Below are 22,526 nucleotides of genomic sequence, written 5' to 3'. Positions count from 1 at the left end.
AAGCTCAGCAGCTCAGCGGTTTAACCCACAGCACCACCGCATCCCAATACAACTTCTACTACTTATATTAATTAAACAAATAATAAAGTTATCTAAGCAATCCCTCAGTTGATAACAGTTAAGTTGCAGGACCTTCTTAACAAACATCCTAGCACTGGTATGTTTATTTATTTGTTAGTTGTTTTTATACCTTGAACCTGAGGAAAATCTCAGGTTCAGGATGATGCACATTGGGGTCTCCCCTCATTTTATCCCCATAATAAGCTTGTAAAATGTGTTGATTTAGAGAGAATGACTGGCCTACAGTAACCTAGTCAGATCCATTGAGTGCAGTATGAATTAGTGTTGGGAAGATGTGAGTTGGACTCCTGATAAAAGTATCTTGTTATAGTGCTGGCTATTGCTGCTGTTATTATTATTATTATTAATTTCCCAATAGCACCCTGGTGCTATAATGAACATCATTCCAACACTAATCATAACAGGAATAATAAGAAAGGAGAATACAAAATGGGTTTAAACAGCTAGCCCCTGTCTCCTAAACTAACAAATGATTCAGTCCAGACCACCAGCAGCTGATCATGTATAGAAAGATAATGCAAGGGTGGGGACAATCTGTAATCCATAATAAAGTATATATATTTTCATAAATCCTTTATTTAGAAGCCTATAATACATTGCTGGAAATAGTTTTCCAGAAATAAAGCTAATCCCTAATAATAATAATACTAGAAAGGTGCAATCTATATCACTCTTGCACTTTTAATCCCAAGGAAGCAGCATAAAAATCCAACCCAGACTAAGAACAAGATGGTGGGACTGTTTTAAACAAAAAAGTCTTATTTCTTAAAGTAACTGCTAGAGTTTTAGAAACCATTCCTTATTCATTTTGAACTGACTTCAGTGGATAGATATGGTCCTCTGTTAAATAATAAATAAATGTCTCCTAAGCAAATTAGCAGACATAAATAAAGTGTGTTTTCTTCAGTTACTATGAAATTTCTCAGTTGTATGTCTCTTTTTACCATCTGTGCTAAAAGTGTGATTCAGTCACCATGCTTGTGTTAGTGTATGATTTGTCATAGGGGTTATAACCAGGTAAACTGTTCTGTATTTCTTTGTTCCAATCATTCCTGAGCACATCATTTGCATCTGCCTTCTTTTCAAGGTCAATTTTCAATTCATCCTGAGAATAAATATAAAAAACAACAATTAAGTGAAGCAGATGGTTATTTCCATATCTACTGCCATAGCCCTCAACGACCAAGAGTGAAGTATTCCCTCTTTCCTCCAACCTGCCTTTCCTATCTATTCACTGAAACAATAGTCCTCTGGAGCTAACAGGGTCTGCCCATCATCACTATTACAGAAATGAAGCTCTGATGATTCTGCATCTTTGAATTATATACTAACATTTTACCAGCTTTTTCACTTGACTCCTTATATTTTAACTTAAGCCTCTTCAATGAGAAGTCAACCTTATCAGGGTAAAACTCATCCAATTGTAACTTGGCTAGAATAAAGTCATTAGAAGTCTGCTCCATAGGATTCATAGCATAATCCAGCATGTGCTCTTTAACCAAATGTTCCAACTACTAATACAAAATATTTTTTCTTGCTTCCTTCTGGAGGCACAAGAAATAGCATAATCTCTCACACAGCTCTTATAAGTATCCCCTACCATCTGTAGAGTGGCTGAATCATAATTTACTTCAAAATGCATCACATAGTAGAACATCTTATATCTATAAGCGACCACAATTCATGAAAAGAAACAAATATAAAAATGAATTTGATGAAAAGAGTATTTGATTATTACATCCTATTGATCTCATTATGGAATCCAATAAATACAAAATGTTGTATGGAAACAGTAAGAAAAAGAAGTTCTAGGTGATGTTTAAGACAAACAAGATTTGGAGGATCCCATTCCATTCTTCTAGAAAATCTATAGACTAATGCACTATATGTACCTTGGAAGCATTGTCTTTCCTACAGAACTATACTTTAAAGGATTATGTGGAAATAATTAGTAAAATTATTTCTAAATAATACATTTATAAAACACTCCTATTGTCTCAGGGGGAATATAAGGTATTTAGAATTAGCTTCTTTAAAGGAAGATACAGAGATCATCCCTGAAGAGAGAGAGCTAAAATCATAAGCTTCCAACCTAAAATTGTGGAAAAGTATCATGCTTTCCTAAGATTAGAGAAAGTGAAAGGGAATAGTCCTGAAATACATTCAAGACATACTGGGAGATGCTGTGAATCTTGAGAATTCAAATACCTCTCCTTTCCTATGCTAGTCTTGGAGCAGTAGAAATTTATTTCAGTCTAGTTGGGAATATTTTCAATGCTCTCATTGTTCAGAGTTTAAAGTGTGTTGGAATACTATCTGGAATATTATCTGAATTTATCTTTAAGGAATTTGGCTTTGAAAGAGTAAAACAGGAGAGAGAAGTATTGCCAACAGATGTATAGCTTAATTAATGCTGAAGGACTGCCATAAGGTATTCAGAATTAGGGATGCTGGAGGAATTTGGTATTATCAAATTCTTCTAACATAAACCTCTGATAAAATAAATGGATTGCAATATTGATACATCTGTTTTCATACCTCCCCAAATTTATTAGTGCCATTTTGAGTTCATTAGAATTATTTATTTTGAGATAAAATCTATCTAGTGTTCTACCATATGGATTTTAGGACAACATCTTAGGGACCATATAATTTTTTGAACTCAAGTCCTTAGCGAAAGCTTCTCCATGGAAAGGTGATGAAAAATGAAGCATGATAGGATATCAAGAAATGTGATAGAGCCATTAGACTCAAAGCCCATCCATTGTTCTGACACACCAAAAGAATATTATAGTAATCTTACATGAAGTTCTTTGCTGTCATGATCCACTCCACACCAGCACAATCTCTTGTATTTAGGAGACCAGAAGCAAAATATATTGCAGACTGGGCGAATTAATAGTGGTTTAATATCTTTCCCTTTATTTGGGCCTAGATAGAACAACGACAACAACAACAACAACAAGAAGAATAGATAGCTCATTAACCATCTATCAAAAAAGCAAATATGTATTATTTTCTAATATTTCATATGAAATCCTAACTCTGAAATCAGATCTTTCCATGTCTTGTTAAGTCACAATGACTTTTTTTAGTATAAAACAATTAGAATCCATTTCCCTAATTCATCTAGGAGTTTTAACAATTTTTAAAATACTGTAAAACTTATCCATCAACTTGTCAGTTTCAGCAACCTAAATTGGTCCCTCACTGGTAACTGGAATTAATGCAGATTTCCTAGAAATGGGCTACTGAAATTTTGACTAATAATAAAGATATAACCCAATAATCTCTGGCCATTTTGTTAGTTCTCATCCAAATGATTCAGTAATACAATATATGGAATAAACTTCAAACCAACACACAGGCATATATTTTGTCTTATTTATGGTAATGATATTCCCACCATAAACAACAGCAGCAACAAAGTCTGCTTGATGATACCAAACTATTCAGTGCTATGGAAACTAAAAAAAAAACATTGTGAAAAGCTCCACAAAGATCTCTTTAATCAGCAGTATTGTCAACCAAATACTGGATGCAGTTCAGTTTAAGTGTAAAGAGATGTGTTTGGAAGGGGGGAAAATAATTCAAACATACAGTCATCAAGTCTGAGCTGTCTCTTGAGGTCCTTGTGAAGAGCTCAGTGATGGTATTGAAAAATTGCTAACATTGTAAAGATCTTAGACAAATGTTTGATATGCCCTTATCTAGAGTATTGGGTACAGGTCACTTATTTGAAAAAAATATACATAACTGAGCTGAAAAAATTGCAGAAAAAGGTAAAAAAAATTATTAGGGCACTAAAACACTAAAAGGGACGCGGTGGCGCTGCGGGTTAAACCACTGAGCTGTCGATCGGAAGGTCGGCGGTTCGAAACCGCACGGCGGGGTGAGCTCCCGTTGTTAATCCCAGCTCCTGCACACCAAGCAGTTCGAAAACATGCAAATGTGAGTAGATTAATTGGTACCGCTTCGGCGGGAAGGTAACGGCGTTCCGTGAGTCATGCTGGCCACATGACCCGGAAGTGTCCTATGGACAACGCCGGCTCCAAGGCTTAGAAACGGAGATGAGCACCGCCCCCTAGAGTCGGACTCGACTGGACTTTACGTCAAGGGAAACCTTTACCTTTACCTAAAACACTTATCCTATGAAAAATGATTGGAACATTTGGGACCCTTTAGTTTAGAAAAAGAATGGTTCGGGGAGACCTGATTAAAGTCATAACATCATGCAGAATTGAGGAAGTGGAAAGGAAAAGTTTTTTCCTACTCTCAAAACATCAGGAACAGGAACCATCCAGTGATGCTAATTAGAAGGATATTTTTTTAAAAAAAACAAGAAGTTACTTCTTTATGCAATACTTAGATTAACCTGCAGAATTCACTACCTCACACGATGATGTTAGCAATTAACTTGGATGGCTTTGAAAGAGGTTTAAATAAATGTAGGATGTAGGAGGCATCCCTCAAAGACTATTTGAAGACTCCGTATTATCTCTGGGTTGGGAGCACAGTGATGCCAAATACCAACTGAAAGGTAACAACAGCAGGAAAGGGGTACATTTCCATGTCTGGCTTAAGAGCACCCCTGTGAGAACAAAGGGCTCTATTAAGTGAGTCTCGGGCAGATGCAACAGGGCTATTTTTCTGTTTTTATATTAGGTTTCAGTTTGGAGACGTTTGTATATCCAAATCTGCATTAAGAATAAAAATTTTAATTAGCATGGTCAAAGTTGTTATCAGGACACAGCCATTTATATTGTGTTTGCTTCAGAAAGAAAATCATCATCACTCTGAGTCTGTCTGTCTGTCTGTCTATCAGCACATTCAGCATTCTGATGCTATGACATCTAAATAAAAATTAGTGCAATAAGAAAGTGGTTCTGGGAAAGGGGACTGGATGCATCTTGGCCTGTAGATTATCCATCCATGTCCTAATATTTAGCTGAAATATTCTTTTCTGAAAATTTCCAACTATTATTTATAGATCTTCTCCTTTTCTGATAATAGTACAGCAAATATACTGTGTTGCCTGAATATTCTTTTCTCCAAGTTAAGCACACTTTTTTTTTTTTAACCATTCCTCATGGGACTTGGTTTCCAGACTTCTCACCGATAACCTTAAATGTGATGCCCAAATCTGGATACAGATCTTGACATCCCCTTCTCATTTCTAGCCATGACTTGTTCATCTCAAGTGAAACTGATTTGGCAGAAAATGGCAGCCAGATGCAATGTCTTGTTTACTGTTTAAGAAGTTAACCAGCCTTGAATGTTCAGATCACTTAAAAGTAAAAACATCATTTTGCTTCTTTCAAAGAATAGTTAAAGCCCATAGATGGCAGTACAGTTAAAAAATGAGTTTGTCTTCAGGACTGTGAATATCAGTAAAGAACTGACCTGTTGCAAAACTAATTAGTAGCCCTGCAATTATACATCCAAGACACCCAACAGCACTATAGTAGAGATACGACAAAGAATACCAGGAATCTGCTAAATAAGGCCTAGGAAGACAAAATGGAACAAAGTCAATAATTGTTGTGATACATAGACAACTCCTTTGACAATTGGGTTTATATCCTAATACCATGTAGATGATTGATAAACTTTAAGACACCATAAGTTTAATTGCAATTTAATGATATTTAATTATAATAATATAAATATTAAATAAATAAATACATCTATACCTCATGCATATTTAAATATAAATGTAATGATCAATTATAATAGTTGGATATAATTATTGTGGAAAGCAGTTATGAACCACTGCCATAAGATATAAAGATGGCTAGATGGGAATGGTACCTTTCAGGAGGTATAGTAGGAACTATGGGCTCCACCACATCTGTACTATTGCATCCAGCTGTTGAAAGGTAGAGTGGCAGAGTTTTTGATGGTGGAGCAGGATACACAAAAGCTCCAATGCCAACCCAAAATGCCAAAGTGATTCCAGTAGCAAGACCTCCAAAAGCACCCTTAAATAAATTTACACATGAAACAGTATTATTGGGGTTGTCATATTTTAGAAACCTGTAAGTATTCTAAGCTAGGAAAAGTAATGCTCACTTCTGAAAGACATTGTCAGCAGCATCTCCTAATATCTGCCAAGAGATTGAATAGTTTATGGAGCCAAACTTTATGGACCAAAGTTTATGGAGCAATACGATGATTGCCAACATCACATGCTAGCCAACAATAAAGTGTCATGAAGGATGGATAATTTGCTATGTTTAGTATCAGTGGTAAAAATCAACAAAAGTAATAGAACATATATGCAAAAATAATACCATTTTTGTCACTTACTTTCCAATTGGTACAAGGAAAAATAATTCCCAGGATAAATAATCCCAGCATAGGTCCTCCACACATTCCATGAATACTGAGTGAAGCCTAGTTAGAAAACAAATCACAGTTATCAAATATCTATATATCCCATTTCTATAACATATAATTGTTTTATTGAGGACCTTCTTCAGAGGACATGTGGTTCTTGTACAGCACATATGTATTCCTGTTCCTGACAAATTAAAAATACATGTTTTCAAGGTAAAGTTAAAAAAAACTTCTATGAATTAAAAATTAATAGCTTGCACATAGAATTTGGCTGTGCTAGCACATCTTCACCTAAAAATTCCAGATGGAAAGTTGTAGGGGGAAAAAAATTCCTTTAGGAAAAGTCACGTCTATAACATTATCCAATTCAAACTATATCATCTACAGTAAAAAAAAGAAAAAGTATATTTATCTCCAACATGATTTATATTTTCCTCTGCATGTATGGTTTATTCATATCCATTTTAAGCAGAATTTATTTATGTATGCATTGATTTATTGATTTATTAGATTCATATGAAGAGGCAACTAATATTTCTTTAATTAAATACCAGTCCTAATATCTTGTTTGTGAAGATGCTCAAATGTGTGCATCGACGTGCAAAAGTATCACAGCCATCATTTCTGATTTCTTTGGTGCATCCAGGGAGCTCCTGTGGTATGTGTGACATGGCAGTGAAGTAGGAGGACCCTGCATACATTCATGGCTTAGGACTCATGAGTCCAAATGAAAAAGTGTTGAAATACAATCTATTCCTGCATGTACACATTGCACATATTTGTAAAGGCCTTATTTATTCTCAAGAATAAAAAAGATAAAATGTTTAATCAAAAAGAAAGATTGCTTTAATTAAACAGGTTCCATGATTACTCTTCCTGATGATAATGTCTAGGGAAAGCAATTGATGCATATATGAATATGAATGGGTTTAATAGCAGATCAAACAGCCTATGAATTTAATTTGAGCAGACCTCCCTAGACTCTTTTGCAACCATCTGTCAGACTTTCGCACTATGGAAGCTGAAACTTCCTTATTCAGGGAGGAAAATACAAATTCAAGGTCACACCAAGCATTCAGTTGTGTAGTTACCTGCACAACACCACCCATGAGTGATGCAGCTACAGCCATTGTAGTACACAGCCCTCCAAATATTATGCCTGGAGAAAGGGAAGCAGTTGTCATTATAAACATTCAAATATATTTTCATCAGATTTTTGACAACTGAATGACAGCAGTGGATGGAGTCCAGCAGTTGCTCCTATCAAAAGGAACATTTCCTGCGACTTATTCCATGTGGAACATTCCAGATAGCAGAAAGTTTGGGATAGAATATTTGCCCATTCTTCCCTTCTCCCTTAGTCTCCATCACTGTCTGCAGCTTTCCAGAATAGATGTTCACATAAAATAACAGGTTAAAGGAAGATGGGAAAATCAGTGGAAATCAGGTCCACATTTGCTCCTTCAGCAGAAATTTCCCAGAGGTTTTTCAACCTATTATTCCAGATTTCATTATGCAATATGATGCTGACATGTTCATTTTGGCACTTTGTTTAAAATCATCTTTGTTCCTTTCATGTTGCTATTTTTAGGACATTGAAGAAAGAACTTCAAATTTCAATTATTCATGGCTTGAAGCCAATGTAATTTTCAACAAGAGCATCTTTTTTATGGCATACTTCATAGGAAAAAAATGAAAAAAGTCATCTTATAACACTTATATATCATGTCTTTCATCTAAAATCATTTTCATCGGTCATGATGGAGAACTTCAGTAAGCAAAGCATACACTCTATCATGATGCTACAGTATGACCTTTTCATGATCTGTTTGAGCATAAATAATTAAATCACAGAATATCACAGGAAGAATACTCCAGCCTCTTATTTTCCCATTCATACGTACTGATGGCTTTACTTTTAGTTGCTGAGTTGTCTATTTGTTTGGATCCATTTTCTTTCAAGGACGGTCAATAGATAATAAATTCATGGCTCAATCAATGTATACAGATTAAGCACTTTCTTCCTTTGATCTAGTTAATATGCAATGGTCTTGTAAGAAGCCTATTGCTTGGAAGAAGGTGGAACACATTGTTAAATTAGCTCTGTGATGAATTAATTAATCCTCCCTTGATTTTATATAAAATAATAGTCAAAGTAGGTGCATCCGATTAGGAACCCAACATCTCAGAATATATTGCTCCAAAATTATGGCTGATATTGAGCTGATAATCAGCTCAAAAGGGAGGAGATAATTATTAAATAATCATACCTTTCTTTCCATACACTGATTTGAGAGTCTTCGCCTCTAAGCTATTGCCCAGACCCAAATTCATAGTCCTTGTAATATTAAGGACTTTTGAAAAGTGGCAAGTATAAACATATCAGTTTTCATGACAGTTCCATTTTGAACAATAGATTAAGAAACAGATTCATTTAAAGTTAAGAATAATCAAAACCATATTTTCCACCTACATAAGCCTTTGCTGGTCCAAGTGCTTACACGCTCAGAAAGTTTTGGGAACCAGTTCTTGACAAAATCTTCAAATGTTACTGTTGCCAGAGCATTTATACTTGCAGCCACAGTGCTATAAAAGTAAACATGTACAATGTCAGAACTTCAGATTAGCCCCCAAAATGTGGCTTGCCATGGAACAAGTAATGCTAAATTATTCCCACCCACTGACCAAATAGCTTGTTATGGGATGTCATTGCAAAAGAAGTGAGGCGCCCGAGAAATAAACCTGAGGCAAGTTTGGAAGAAAGAGAGGTTTGGACAATCTGCCACCTCCCCTTCCTCCAGACCATAGGCTTTATTTGTGTAACATTCTTATCCATGGCTAACAATCATGGTTTCTAGAATTAACCCAAACCTCTGGTTTGCATGACATGTTGAACCATAAGATGGCTATAGGGCTAGGATCGCACAACACACTAGGCTAAAATTTGGTTGCCTTGTTTGTCATTTAGTGTATTCTGAGAATCGATCACTTGCCCTCCATAAGCTTACTAGGTTGGAGGGAGGATAGAGAGCTGTTCTTAAGTTTTAGGATAAAGACATAGTTGTGGGGAATACAGTACAGCTTTGCTTATCCTTCTGGGGCACAACAGCATCAGAGCAATATATGCAGTATGGCATCACATATATATGTGGTCAGGCAAGCACCCTGGCACACAGGCTGCAGCAGTAGGCCTGCCTGAGAATCCAAGGCAAGGGTGGCAACAGGAGAGCCTCTAGAAGTTGCTAAACTACAATTCCCAGCAGCCCCAGATAGCATCAATTGTTAGAGATGTTAGGAGTTTTAATCCACCAATATCTGGGGAGCCAAATGTTTCTCCTTGGTGATATAGGGCATGATTCAATCTATGCTTTGAGGGCAGGGGGCAAGCTCTTTGCCCATAGCTAGACTGGAGAAATGAAATTGACAGACAGAGAATCATTCTTCTGAAGGAGAGGAAATGATCTTGTGGGGAACTGGGCCATCTTGCTGGTCTTTACAGTATATTGTAACAACAATAATTCTCAGAAGAGAGGTCTTCTCATTTGTACTGGAGTTGCTAAGGGCATTCATCTAGAAGCTGATGGGAAAATTCTCCAAACGAATGAATCATGCTATTATATTTTCTTCAGGGAACCAAAAACATAATGTACAGAGCTTGGATCTTTTCCATGCCCTGTTCTGTATTACTAATACTGGGATCATTGCTCTGTGTTTTTTTAAAAATAGGTGAATTTTCTATTCCATAAATGATAAATAGTAATTATTAGTTGCATGTTGCTGACAGTCAAAATGCTCTTGGGTTTACATTGTCCTAAGCTTGGGTTAACAAAGAATAATTGCTTGTTCTTATAACATGCTATGTCTAAACAAAATAGGCCATGTGATTGTCTGGTTCATAACCTACTAAGAGAGTGGTTGGATTCCTACAACATCCATTCCATTTTAGCTTAGATTAGCATGTTGTTGTGTGAATTTACAGTAGATTTTGCCTAATAAACACAGTTTAGAAATTGCAAAACTGGGAAAAATGCATTTTAGTCTGTTGCTTTTTTTTTTCAGGACAAGAATTTACTCTAGCTGCATTCACTTAACACAGACTGATTTATTGGCTCCAGACATTATACAACACCATGGTTTGTTTTAATCCTAACTTGTTGTTCATACAATCCCTAAGTCAAAATCAAATCAGCAACATTATGGTTAATACAGTGTGTGAACTTAACCACTTTACACCTAAACCATGTGAATTTGCATGCTGCAGCTTTCCCCATAATCTTATTTTTGAGCCAAGGTTTACCAACAGCATCATAGCTGAGCATTAGGGTATTTTTACTATTTCTGCATCTCCCATTGCTTTTCCAGGGCTCTGCTTCCCTCCTTCAGGAAGGAGCTAGCATATATGACTTCTCTTGGATTAAGAATGGAAAGATTTTACATTAATACAGCTATCCCTTTTTATTCAATAGGAGTACTGCTTCCATTACTTGAATGATCAAGCTCTTGATACAGTATCTGATTAGGTGCTCTGGCAATGACATAAATGCTGCAGCATTGGAAAGAGTTTTCCTATATGGACACGTGGTGGGGGGGTTGGTTGATTAGATTTTGTTGTTTTGTTTGTTTTGTGCCTTTGAGTCAGTCTTGACTCCTGGCAACTGTCTGGAGAAGTTCCTTCAATTTTCTTGGCAAGATTTGCCATTGCCTCCTTCTTAGGGCAGAGAAAGAACCAAGGTCACCCAGCTCACTTTGTGCCTAAGGCAAGACTAGAATTCATGGTCTCCCAGTTTCTAGCCTGGTGCCTTAACCACTACACCAAACTGGCTCTCCTGAAGATGTGTATATTTCCATTTTGAAAAAAATAAATAAAGTTGATTAAGATCTCTAGATAGTTTTATGAAGGCTAATTCTAAAAGTCACCTTCAAAGAGAAATAGAAACATTAGGAAAGCCAAAAACATATTATTACATTTTATCTATCTACAACTTCTCAGTTTTCCTTCCAGCCTATTCCAGAAATCTCTCTCTTTTGCCTCCCTCCCAATCCTACAAATACAGTACCTTCCAAAGAGCAAGGAAGCAATGGCATAACTAGTTTTCCTATTACACAAGGCACTTTTTCCTACTCCCAGGAATGAGCAGCATTTGCCTTAAATCTTCTGTACTCATCCTGGCCTTCTGACATTCATGGATTTCTTAAAGAAAAATTAATGTCAATGCTCTCATGTATGAGTGGCATATAGACAATGTCATGCTTTTAAAAGTAAGTTTAGAAAGAGAAAAGATCACTACAGGCTTTGTACTCAGAAACACAAAGAACTACAGCATTTCACTGTAGAAACAGGACAGGAGGGACACAAGGAAGCCTTTTCGAGAACTGCATTCCCTCCAGTGCTTAGGCCCTCCCAAAGGCTTGGTTTGACAAATCCCCATTAAATCCAGCATAGGACAGACCTTAGTGTTCCACTGAATGCACACGCAACAAATAGGCCTGGAAGTCCAGGGGCCGATGAAAATATCATCATCACAAAATACGGCATTAGCTGGAGAAAAGAAAGGACAGAAGGATGAGGAGGAGCATTCTTGGTATACAGAGCAACTTTGATGCACATACAGGCTGAGCTCATGGAATCTACAAATCTCAGGGTAAAGAGCACCATCATGTGAACAAAGGAAGACATGTCTGGTATTTTACTCTTCAATGATGTAAATGAAGGTAAGGGGTAGAGGACCTTTGTTTCTGCAACATGGTTAGTGTAGTGTCTAGATTTCAAGATGGAATGGACACCTTGCATGGAGGCTGATTAACCAAGAATACGATGTATAAACTGACAATTCCCTCATACTAATTCTGTCTCGGGCATTCAATGCAAGATCAAAATGATGGTGATACCATTCTGGGGGGGATGAACACCTAAATGCTGAAAGTTCAATCTCCAACATTTTCTGGCAACAGAGAAAACTACTACCTGTCACTATAAACCAGGTGTAGATAAACAATTCTCTCCCTTCTCCTTTTCCTTCTTTATTTTGCCCACCATCCTTTTGCAGTAGCTTCAGCAGAAATGCTAGGACATCAAGAAGAAGAGATGCAGCCAGGATTTGGGGCTCACCCCCCTCCCCAATTTTTTAATTTTAAAAACATTTTATAGTTAAACTTTTTTAAAAGAACAGGAAATAAGGCCATCTAAGTCGGGTTTCAGGCCACAAAAAATACAATGTACTATACTGCCCATCGGCTGTAAGTTGTCCTTCTGCACTAAGCTATATGGGGCCGTCATCTAGCTCACATTCATCTCTTAAGCTCTTCTGATGATAGGAGAGGTTTTTAGTAGCCCATTAATATGCTTGCTTACTGGACCTATTTATAATTCTTACTTTTTTTTTTGTTCCTCTCATTCCTGCCAAGCACTTTTATCGCTATACATTTTTGCTGCTACAGAAATAGAACTTAGATCTCCACAGGTGTGTTTGGAAATGTCCCCACATAGATTTCCAGAAGACTCCATGTGCACATCATTAAAAATGTACAGTACAAGAAACACTTAAATAATCCAGTACAACTGAGGTCAGCATAGCTGCATTTTAAAAATAATTCAGATCATAGAACAACTTCCTGTTTACAATTTTAAATAATTTATCTACCTGATCAGGTGCTGAAATGAAGTCAGCAGTCCAAGGATCACAGCTCATAAAATGGGAATACATCACCAATCCACAGAGAACTGCACATACCAAGATGACCCACAGACCCACCAAATTAAGATAGAGTGCACTAAGGAGAGGAAAAAAGGTTATTTAGGAATCAGTCAATTAAAAAAAATCATTCTTGAATACTACTTTAAAAAAAAAACTATCCAGAAAGTTGTTAACACTATCTCAGAGTATGACAGTCACATTAGCTACAGAAAGTGCATTTCTTAGCACAGTTAACAGAAGCAAAAATTTAAACATTTCTCTATGTGTAACACTAGAACAAGCCCCCTATCTGCCCCCTGGCATATGTCCCCAGTAGTCCCTGCTCTTTCCGCAACATATTTGCTTCCTGCAGCCCCTGTATATGTTCTTTCAGTGCCCAAGAGAGTTCATCTATTATCTTCCCTTGTCCCTTGACATACTGTATGTGAATGTGATTTCTGTGGAAAACAACTGGGAAGATTACGGTCCTTCACCCTGTTGTGAATTTAGATGGAAGTGGAATTCTGCATTTAATATTTTAAACCCTATCTTTGTTGCTAGATACTCTGTTAAGATTGTTTGTTTGTTTTCTAGTATTAACCACCTGCCCCAGTCCCAAAGGATTCTGGGCAGCATGCAACAGCAATAAAAAGAAAAATATAATAATAAGTAAACAATATCAAAACAAAAAATAATCACAAAAAGCAATGATAAATTCCCAATAAACCCCCAAAAAGGCCACCACAGTCAAAAGTGCATTGAAATAATAGCTAAAATCATAAGGAAGAAGCCATTACAGAGAAGGCCTTCCATCTCCCCAGTGCTCCACAGGCCTCAGAAGGATAGAGAATTTTCAGCAGGCCCTCTCTCAATGCCCAGGTAATGTATATTACCTGGGCATTGAGGTAATATACATTACATGAAATATACATTATATGATATACTATACATGAAATAGCTTTTTTAAAATAAAAAATCATTATATGCTAATTTTGAATTATATTTGATGGCTACTTACAGTTTGGCATGCTTTTCTGTTTTACATGAAATGCATCTTTGTATTGTGGACTGATTAACCCCATAAATTCCTAGCCAAGTAAATGTTCCTCCTACTGTGATTGTCCAAAATGTGTGTCTTCTCAGGGGATCAATATCAAAGCTACATGAATAAGACATGAAAATTATTGATTGCCCATTGTTTAAATACCAGAGTAGTTTAAGACAGATTTGCTTCTAATGTAATTAAGAAACTTCAGTAAAGGCAGGAATCCAGCAAACAGATCTAAAGAAATGCACAAATTTGGGAGGAATCATCCCCTACATATGAGTTGGCAATTTGGTGTCTCTTATAATTTGAAATCCATGTTCAAAGTAATACTCAAGTTGTATAACTAAAAAGATATGTATTGAAATCAGGAGTCCGCTTTGAAAGAGTCAGTGTCTACTGAACTGTCTGCCATTCATTCTCGGAAGCAATTCTCTCGTTTTTTTGAATTGCCAGTTCTTTCTTACTGGGCTTTCACTTTTATTGCTTTTACCATTTTGCTTTATTTCCCCCACTCACCATATTTGTTCTACTTGATAAACTATTTGATTTGATTATGGCCATCAAGGCACTGTTTACTCTTTGCAAAACTATAACCTGTCTTACACTGCTTTATTCCTCTATTTTGTCCTTTTAGTCTCAGATTTGTCTGAGATCATTCCCATTTAACCTATCAGATTTTCAAGGGTTTTTATTTTATCACTTTTTGGGGGGTGGGGGGGAAATAAGACATGATTACTTTCCTCTTTGAGCCCATTTGGAGACCAATAGTGTAATACCTCTGAAATCCTAGCAAGTTTTAGGGGCCAGGTATACTAAACCAGGATCTTCATGTCCTGCTTTAAAAGCTGCTAGATTTAAAAATGAAATTAATTCATCAGAAAATAATATTTTGGGTTTATTGAACCTCACAAAGGAATCCACCATTTTTAAAGCAAGGAACGGACATTCAATTTTCTATGTTGGTGATGTAAGAAGTTGGAAGCTTATTTAATTCCTATGATTTAGTCCTGTTCTGTTATAGCTTTGTTTTGGTTTCAGATCAATACATACGTTAATTTAAATCTAGAAAAAATATTATAAGTGAGGATTTTGTATTTCACTTTTTTATTTTTTTTAAATCTGCGAGCTCACAAACCCCTCAATGTTTGTGAAGAATTAGCTGTCTAGTTTCAAACGAGTTCTCCCCAGTTACGTATTAGTTACGCTACTTGAATTCCAATATAAGCCAAAAAGTTCCTTCCCTCCATCATGTGTGTAAAAACTGAGTATAATGAAAGAGAAACAAATATTTTACATTCTCTTTGATTTCACCATTCATGGATAATTTCTACCATTTTCAGGGGTATATCAGAGCAAAGGTTTAAAATATACTCCCACCTGTACAGTTGTATTGCTGCAAACTTACAAATTATTCTATTTCACTAGGGGGGCATTTTTTTGACATGATACCCATAAGGAATATAAACCTATCATTACAAGCACTAAACCAGATGATGAGAAGCCATTCCACTTACTCAAAGACATTGAGGCGTGATCCATTTTCAGCATTTTCCCAAACATTTATAAGACCCCCATTCTTAAGAGTTCCTTGAATTAAAACCGTCAGGAACCCAATCAGCATGACAATCAGCTGAAAGGCATCTGTCCAGACGACAGCCTTCAACCCTCCCTAAATGAAAAAAAAAGAATAATATTTGTATTTATCTTCATTTTGGGTTGTATCAGAAGATGCCACATTAATTCAGTTTAAAGATCTAGTTTCAGCACAGTTTTATTATGTTGATTACTGTTTAGCTCCTTTCATTCTTTCTACCCCCAACCAATTATTAGTGCATCATAAGGAGATTAAGTGGCTGCACATACTGGCTTTGCTCCATTTCCACTCTTTGGTAAACCCTCCCCCGCTTCAATCCTATATAGGTTCTTCAGCCATTTACTTAAACATGTAAGGGCTTTAAAGTGAATAAAGGACAGGAAAGCTGATTCATGCTTGCTTAAGTATAAGCACAGTTCTCCCAAAGTTCAAGGATTCTGCTTTATTAGGGACCACTTATCTCCAATCATTTCTGCCCACCTGGTACATTTTGGTAGAGTGGGTATGCTCCAGGTCCCCTCCATTAAAATATGTTATTTTGTTGAACTGAGGAAGCATGACTTCTTTGTTGTGGCCCCCACCCTCTGGAACAGCATCCCTCCAGACATAAGGACAGCACCCTCTCTCCTTGGGCTCCAGAAAGCTCTTAAAACCTGGCTTTGGTCCCAGGTCTGGGGTTAATGTATTGCTGGTTTGTGAGTGTTTGTGTGTGTGTGTTTTTCTTTCTGTTTTGGATTCCCCTGTTTTGTTATGTTTGATTTGTGTCATTTTAGACTGTTTTAGTCCAGGCTGTCTGCATGGTTTTAGGTTTTATCAGTTTTTATGGATTTTTTTTGAGGGAGGGGGGAGAGGCTGTATGCTGTCCAGAGTTCACCAGAGTTGGGTGGCTATAATAAATTTAAACAATAAATAAATTAGGGTCTCAGATCATATGTAGAAGTAGTACACATGGAGGTAACAGAAAATAAGAGGTGGCTGTAGCCTGTACTGTACCCACTTCAGACTATCGTGCATTCAGGTGATTGTGAAATAGTACTATTGAAAACAAATATCATCCACCTAAGTGAACAGAAGTATATTTTATATGAGTATTTTGAAACACCTCTCATACATTTGAGAATATAAAATGTTTGATTATTGCAGAAAAAAATACCAAAGTTTCCTAGTTCCTTTTATTATGTGTGTTCAACTGCAAAACCCCATTAGAACATAAATGCCAGTTATTTAACCATTCCCCTAGAAACATTTTTAGTTGAACTATAGCAGAAACATACCAGTGTACAGTAGAAGGTACAAACAATTCCTGTTGCAAATACTGAGCCCCAAAGATTAAATCCAGTCACTGAAAAGCCAAAGGAAGTCAAATTAGATACAATGTAGGTTATTTAAAAGAACTAAATTAACTATGATGGTTTCTTTCAAAATATACAATAGACGAAGAGTCACAACTGTTACTTAATCTGTTACCACTATCTGCTTTTATGTCCTGCAGAACTAAAGTTCATTTCTACCTTTTGTATTCTTTACTTCTTCGTTTGCAAACATGGTAAATTCAGTTTGGGAAACACATTAGCCAAATCTCAGTGAAAAGCAAAAGAATGTCCTATCAGCCTACCAAAAAATTAGATCAATAAGATGGGAAATCTCAGCTTTATCCTATTTCACATTACATAAGATAGTAAAATAACAGGCTGGAGGGACAGAAAATGTCAAAGTACAAAAGTAAGTCCTAATTAATGATCCTAAACTGGGTACTTTGCCCAGAACTTGAGAAACTATTCAGAAGCTATAACCTCTAGTTACTTTTTAGCAAAAGGACAGAAATAACATATATAAGACTGTATTAAAGGAAAAGTAAGGGGGAAGGGAGCTTCCAAATAGGTAGATAATAGAAGATACATTCTTTGCATAAGGTTAGATTTCCCATTTCTCCTGTATTTTTAAAGTCAACAGCACAGCGCTGCACACAGGCAGTAAACGTACCTTGATTGAGAGCCAATGCTGGAGCGTAAACTACCACTCCTGTGTAAAGGATCTATGAAGAGTAGAAAACTATTAGCAAGTATTTCATACAAGAAATTCATAGGGAGCAATATCATAATAAGAAGACAACTAAAATTAACGAACTAAAGAGATTCAGACTGAATAATATTCTGAGGTTTTGACTGGGAGGTAGCACTGCCACACAGAAACAAGCTCAGACACAAATGTCTGAATAATATCCATTCATTCATCTACACTGTTTGCTTCATTTCTCCCAGTTTCACGTGCCTTCAAGATCTGTGTGACTATGTCCAGTCTTTTATGCTGAACATACTAGCAGCTCTAAGTGCTTCCATCTGGGGAAATAGCCATGCTTCTTCTCCCAAGTAATATATATTGATTTCTACATCATAGCATAGATACTGTATGTGGATAGAATTGCACACTAGGTTTTGAGGAAGAACTCAAAACCCATAAAATTCATAGTGTACTCTTGGGCCACTCATTAGTCTATCCTAATCCATGTGATTGTTGTGAAAATCAGTGCAGAGGAAAGACCTTGTACATAAACCCTGTCCTCTAGAAGTGCTGGAACTCAATTTCCCCAAAATTCCCATCTGAGCATGGCCATCCCATAATTTCATTAACTGGTTATGCCAGAAATGTTGGAATTCAAAGGATTTACAAAGGGTTGGGGAAACATCATAATTAATTAAAAGCATTTTAATTATGCTAATTAAACTTTAATTAAACTATTTGAATCTGTAATGTGGTTTATTCAGAAGTTTACCTAACTGAGATTTGTTCTGTGATAAGGCTGTAAAGCTTAAAGCTAGAGGTTTGGGAAACACTTGGAAGTTTTCCCAACATTTGATGATGGTCTTATTTTAATCAAAGATTAAGTGGTAATTTTGAATAGATACGTGGATGATACCAATCTGAAGCAAATCAAAAGAATAGCAACCAGAAGAAAAGGTGTGAAGTGATACAAACACCATGACACAGAAAGTGAGTCAACTCATACTGACCTGTATTCTGCAGTTCTAGAGAATTTTCTAAAGTCTGCAAGTTGAACAATTTCTAAAGGTGCCAATCTACTGTTGATGCCTTTTTGGATACCTGTAATTAATTTAAAGGGTGGAGTCCTTTTGGGAACAAACATTTCCCTGAATAGGCACATGCATAAAGTTACCTACCAAGAAAAGCCAATTAACTTTACACTGCTCACAAAGCAGTCTCAGGCAGCAACAGAGCTCTAATTTTTCCATTGGCTATTTGTGACCCATGCTACACTGTTTCCTGAAAATGAGTCTTGTTATAGTTGCCTAAGATGTTGGAGGAAGGATTTTCTCTTTATTACATACAAAGTGCAAATAAAGATGTTTCTAGCTGCTCTGAAGCAAACCACGCTTAAAACAAAGAACCATTTATCTGTCATACTTCTGGCATTCCCCAGAAAGAAGGCTGACTTATTATCAGACACAAGAAAACAGAAATCTCACACAGTTATTAAATATTCCACATTCTTAATAAAGTTCTATGGGTGGTTTAACAAGTTGTGTAAACGCATTAATTGAGAATATTAGGGACTCTGTCTGAAATGGCCAGTCAGATTGCCCTGGGACATGGGAGTTTGTGGTCTAACCTGGTTCAAGGCAGACAATTCATGACTCCTGTACCCCTGACATGGAACTGAGATATAAGATATACGAGATGTTTAGTGTACTCTAAGGTGCAACATAAATGCTAGGTAAAATGATGGCAACAGAGATTAGTCTGGAAAAAATGTGTGGTTTTTTACAGCCCCATAATCTATTTTAGAAACCTGATCTACATCTGAAGCTCAAATTTCAAAAGGAAATCTCATTCTTGAATGCAGAATGTCATGGCAACCTATAGACTAGAAAGAGTCTAGACTTCTCTTAAATGTTAGTTACTGGGGTGATGAAAATCCAGAAAGATTATGATCTTCCACATGTAAATGTAGAATTCAATGCCAAGAGGTCAAGGTGATCTAGAGTCTTGTATGTGCAGGATCTTCCCATTCTTTTATATTGGAAACACTACATGAACATCCTCTATGACATGCACTGTGTTGTAGAAGAAAATGGGGACCTTTGCACAAAAGCTCCATCTATTCAGTGGACCACTGCCAAGATATTTAGAAATCACATTTACCATGCAAATTAATGAAGAAAATGGCTTACCGTTTGTAGTATATAAATCAGTGTTGCTGCCATGCGAACAGGCTTGTTAAATCTTAACTCCAAATACTAGGGGGAAAGATGGTTATAGTAAATAAAAAATGTCTGTTGCTCTATCATCCTGTATGTTACATCTTATTTAAGAAATAGTTCCAGTAATGACTGTGAAACTGGTCTTCCCATAAGTCTATAGCAGCAATTGGAAGTTCAGTTAATAGTTTGTCCTAAATCCTGGAATGAAGGCATGGGATTGATAAAGGCCCATAACTTTATTTAACTTGCAGCAATCATCAGCAACATTGCACCCACAGGCTCCAGAGTGCACCCCAGGAGGTTCTCCTCAGTATAAAATCTTAAAAAGAAACGGCAAGCTTTTATAGGATAACTTAAATCTCACAGAACTCATGTGCCCAGATAATTACATGGGTTACAAAGTAGCACCTGGAACCAACAAAAGTGGCCAACCACTGAACTACAGAGACCAGCAGTGTGGTCTTTTATATTTACATTTAAAAACTCAGAGCATATTTTCTCAGCATGAAATATTTCAATTCCTTTGGCAAGTAGGACACTCTAATTTTACATCTATATATGAGGGTTGAGTTGTTTCATTTATGAGATAATTGGATTCTTAATGGCTGCTAATGTTAGGTTAGTTAAGTATTCCCTTTATTAAACCCCTCTATTAAATCATTAATCAGATGATTAAATTGCAGATTTAACATCAGGAGAAAATCCATTGTTCCAGAACCAGCTCTCTTGTCACTGAGATGGGATGTTGTGATCTATATAATTACTATTGGCTACAGTTCCTTGGATTTATTTCCCAAATATATTCTGGACAAGTTAATTTGTTTCTCTAGTTTATTGTTCTGGCTTTTTATTATGTAAATCATCCAGAGTCAGTTGCAGTCAGGCATTCTTTGAATCTATGTAATAAATAAAACATACAGAATGACAGAGGAGAAATGAGGGAAGAAAAATTGGATATTTTAAATTGATTTTGATCTGTATTTTGTAAGAGATTCTAAATCTGTCTATCTACCTAAGCCCCCTGCACCCAAGCTCTGAAACACACACACACAAACAAACATACTCATACTCATACTAAGACAAAAAATTGATTGTGTGAAACAGTGTCCCTATATTTCATATTTCAGTATGGAATTAGCAGGTTGGAGTCATGGATCATCCAACAAACCATTATGCCTCTTTTTTCTATTTAAAAAAAATTAAATAGTTTTTGTTATTGGTGATATTTGACAATATTCTAACAGTTAAAGTCAAATCTTTGCAATGCTACAGATTATTGTTGGAAATAATTTGTAAAAATTGATCAAAATGGTCCCTTTCAGTTAAGCATTCTGTTCATTAGAAACAAAAGTATGCCTAGCATCATCCAGTGCATATATTAACTCATTGTCTTTGCAGATTTTAACATATTTTCTATCTCTATATTAACCTATACTCCTCTCCATCCTGATGCCTTCTAGATATTGTATATTGGGATTACACTTCCCAGAATGGCAAGTTTACAGAGGAGATGATGTGATGCATTTCTTGTCTCCACAAAAAAAAATATTAACAATGGTGTGGTCGAAATCTCTTAGAAGGCCAGACAGAGTCTGGTCCAAGATCTGGGGCAGGAATCACTTTCTAGAAAAGGAAACTTACCTCATAAGTGCTTGTGATCCCAGATCTGTAGAAAACAGGTAGAAAAAGTTCTGAAGTAAAAATGATGACAAACATATATGCTATGGCGAACAGAAAGAAAGATGATCCATGACGATAGACCTCAGCTGGGGTTCCCAGCACAGTGACGGCTGACATGAAACTAGCAGTGAGGGACAGAGCTACTGGTCCACAGGTCATCTGCCTGCCACCAATTAAAAAGTCCCCAGAGCTTGCTGTTTTCCGCTCTTTAATTGCAAAAAAGACTCCAATGCCAGAAGAGACCAGAAAAAGGGCAGCAAAAACCAAATAGTCCCAAATTACAAAATTTTCCACAACTGGAGGGATGAACCTGCTCATAGTGCTAATTAGCTGGCTTCTTGTCAGTTTGAGCAATTCTGTTGATTATTTAGAGACTGAACATCCAAAGGAAGAACAAACCTACAGTGCCATGATTTAGCACTTATATTTTCCAAAAGACAAATATAATCCAGGATCCAACCAATACTTCAGATTTAAACTTCAGACCCTCAATTCACGGTCATGCTGCAGGAATAAATTTACAGACAGGATTAAAAGAACTTGTGGGTAACTCTCCATATAATTTCTGCCTTGCCAAAGAAATATTCAGGGCTTCTGCTAATAAGGATTGAAAAAAGGAAAGATCCAAGAGTTCACACCCTTTTTATCTGAGAAGCTTTATTAAGGTTAAACATTACTTTAGCACATTGACTCAGTGCATTGGATTGGTCAGCATGTTATACAATGGAACTTTAAGAAGAAACATGCTGGATCTGACCAAAGGCCTATAAAGTCCATTACTCTGTTCCTGCAGCACTTAGCCAAATGTCTATGAGAAATTTAGAAGGCAGGTATTTTGTTTATTTATTTATTTTTCAAATTTCTATTACCACCCATCTTCCCCAAAAAAG

General features: G+C 36.4%; 1 protein-coding gene across 1 annotated transcript; it reads right to left on the bottom strand.

The window, feature by feature from the left end:
* Positions 1–822: 822 nt before the first annotated feature.
* Positions 823–22,252, bottom strand: SLC5A12 (solute carrier family 5 member 12). The gene is made up of 15 exons (XM_063289560.1): positions 21,598–22,252; positions 19,927–19,992; positions 17,720–17,771; positions 17,011–17,078; positions 15,657–15,811; positions 14,113–14,253; positions 13,062–13,191; positions 11,871–11,959; positions 8,894–9,006; positions 7,512–7,579; positions 6,391–6,477; positions 5,893–6,062; positions 5,485–5,588; positions 2,885–3,012; positions 823–1,186 (listed from the first exon to the last, which is right to left on the bottom strand). The coding sequence occupies exons 1-15, from the start codon at positions 21,952–21,954 to the stop codon at positions 1,034–1,036; spliced, it is 1,881 nt and encodes a 626-aa protein (XP_063145630.1). The 5' UTR covers positions 21,955–22,252; the 3' UTR covers positions 823–1,033.
* Between the last annotated feature and the right edge of the window lie 274 nt (positions 22,253–22,526).

This window comes from Candoia aspera, chromosome 1 (genome assembly GCF_035149785.1).
Source record: "Candoia aspera isolate rCanAsp1 chromosome 1, rCanAsp1.hap2, whole genome shotgun sequence".
Taxonomy (NCBI): Eukaryota; Metazoa; Chordata; class Lepidosauria; order Squamata; family Boidae; genus Candoia; species Candoia aspera.
Note: the sequence above shows the minus strand (reverse complement) of the source record. Positions and strands in the feature narration are given on the sequence as shown.

Bases quoted from the DNA above. Each gene is read 5' to 3' on its own strand.
- SLC5A12 (XM_063289560.1), bottom strand. From the start codon at position 21,954: ATGAGCAGGTTCATCCCTCCAGTTGTGGAAAATTTTGTAATTTGGGAC. The intron at 14,254-15,656 runs GTAAGTGGAATG...TTATTCATGTAG, and splicing joins TCACGCCTCAATGTCTTTGA to CTTTGATATTGATCCCCTGA. The intron at 3,013-5,484 runs GTCAGTTCTTTA...TGTTCTATCTAG, and splicing joins ACTAATTAGTTTTGCAACAG to GCCCAAATAAAGGGAAAGAT.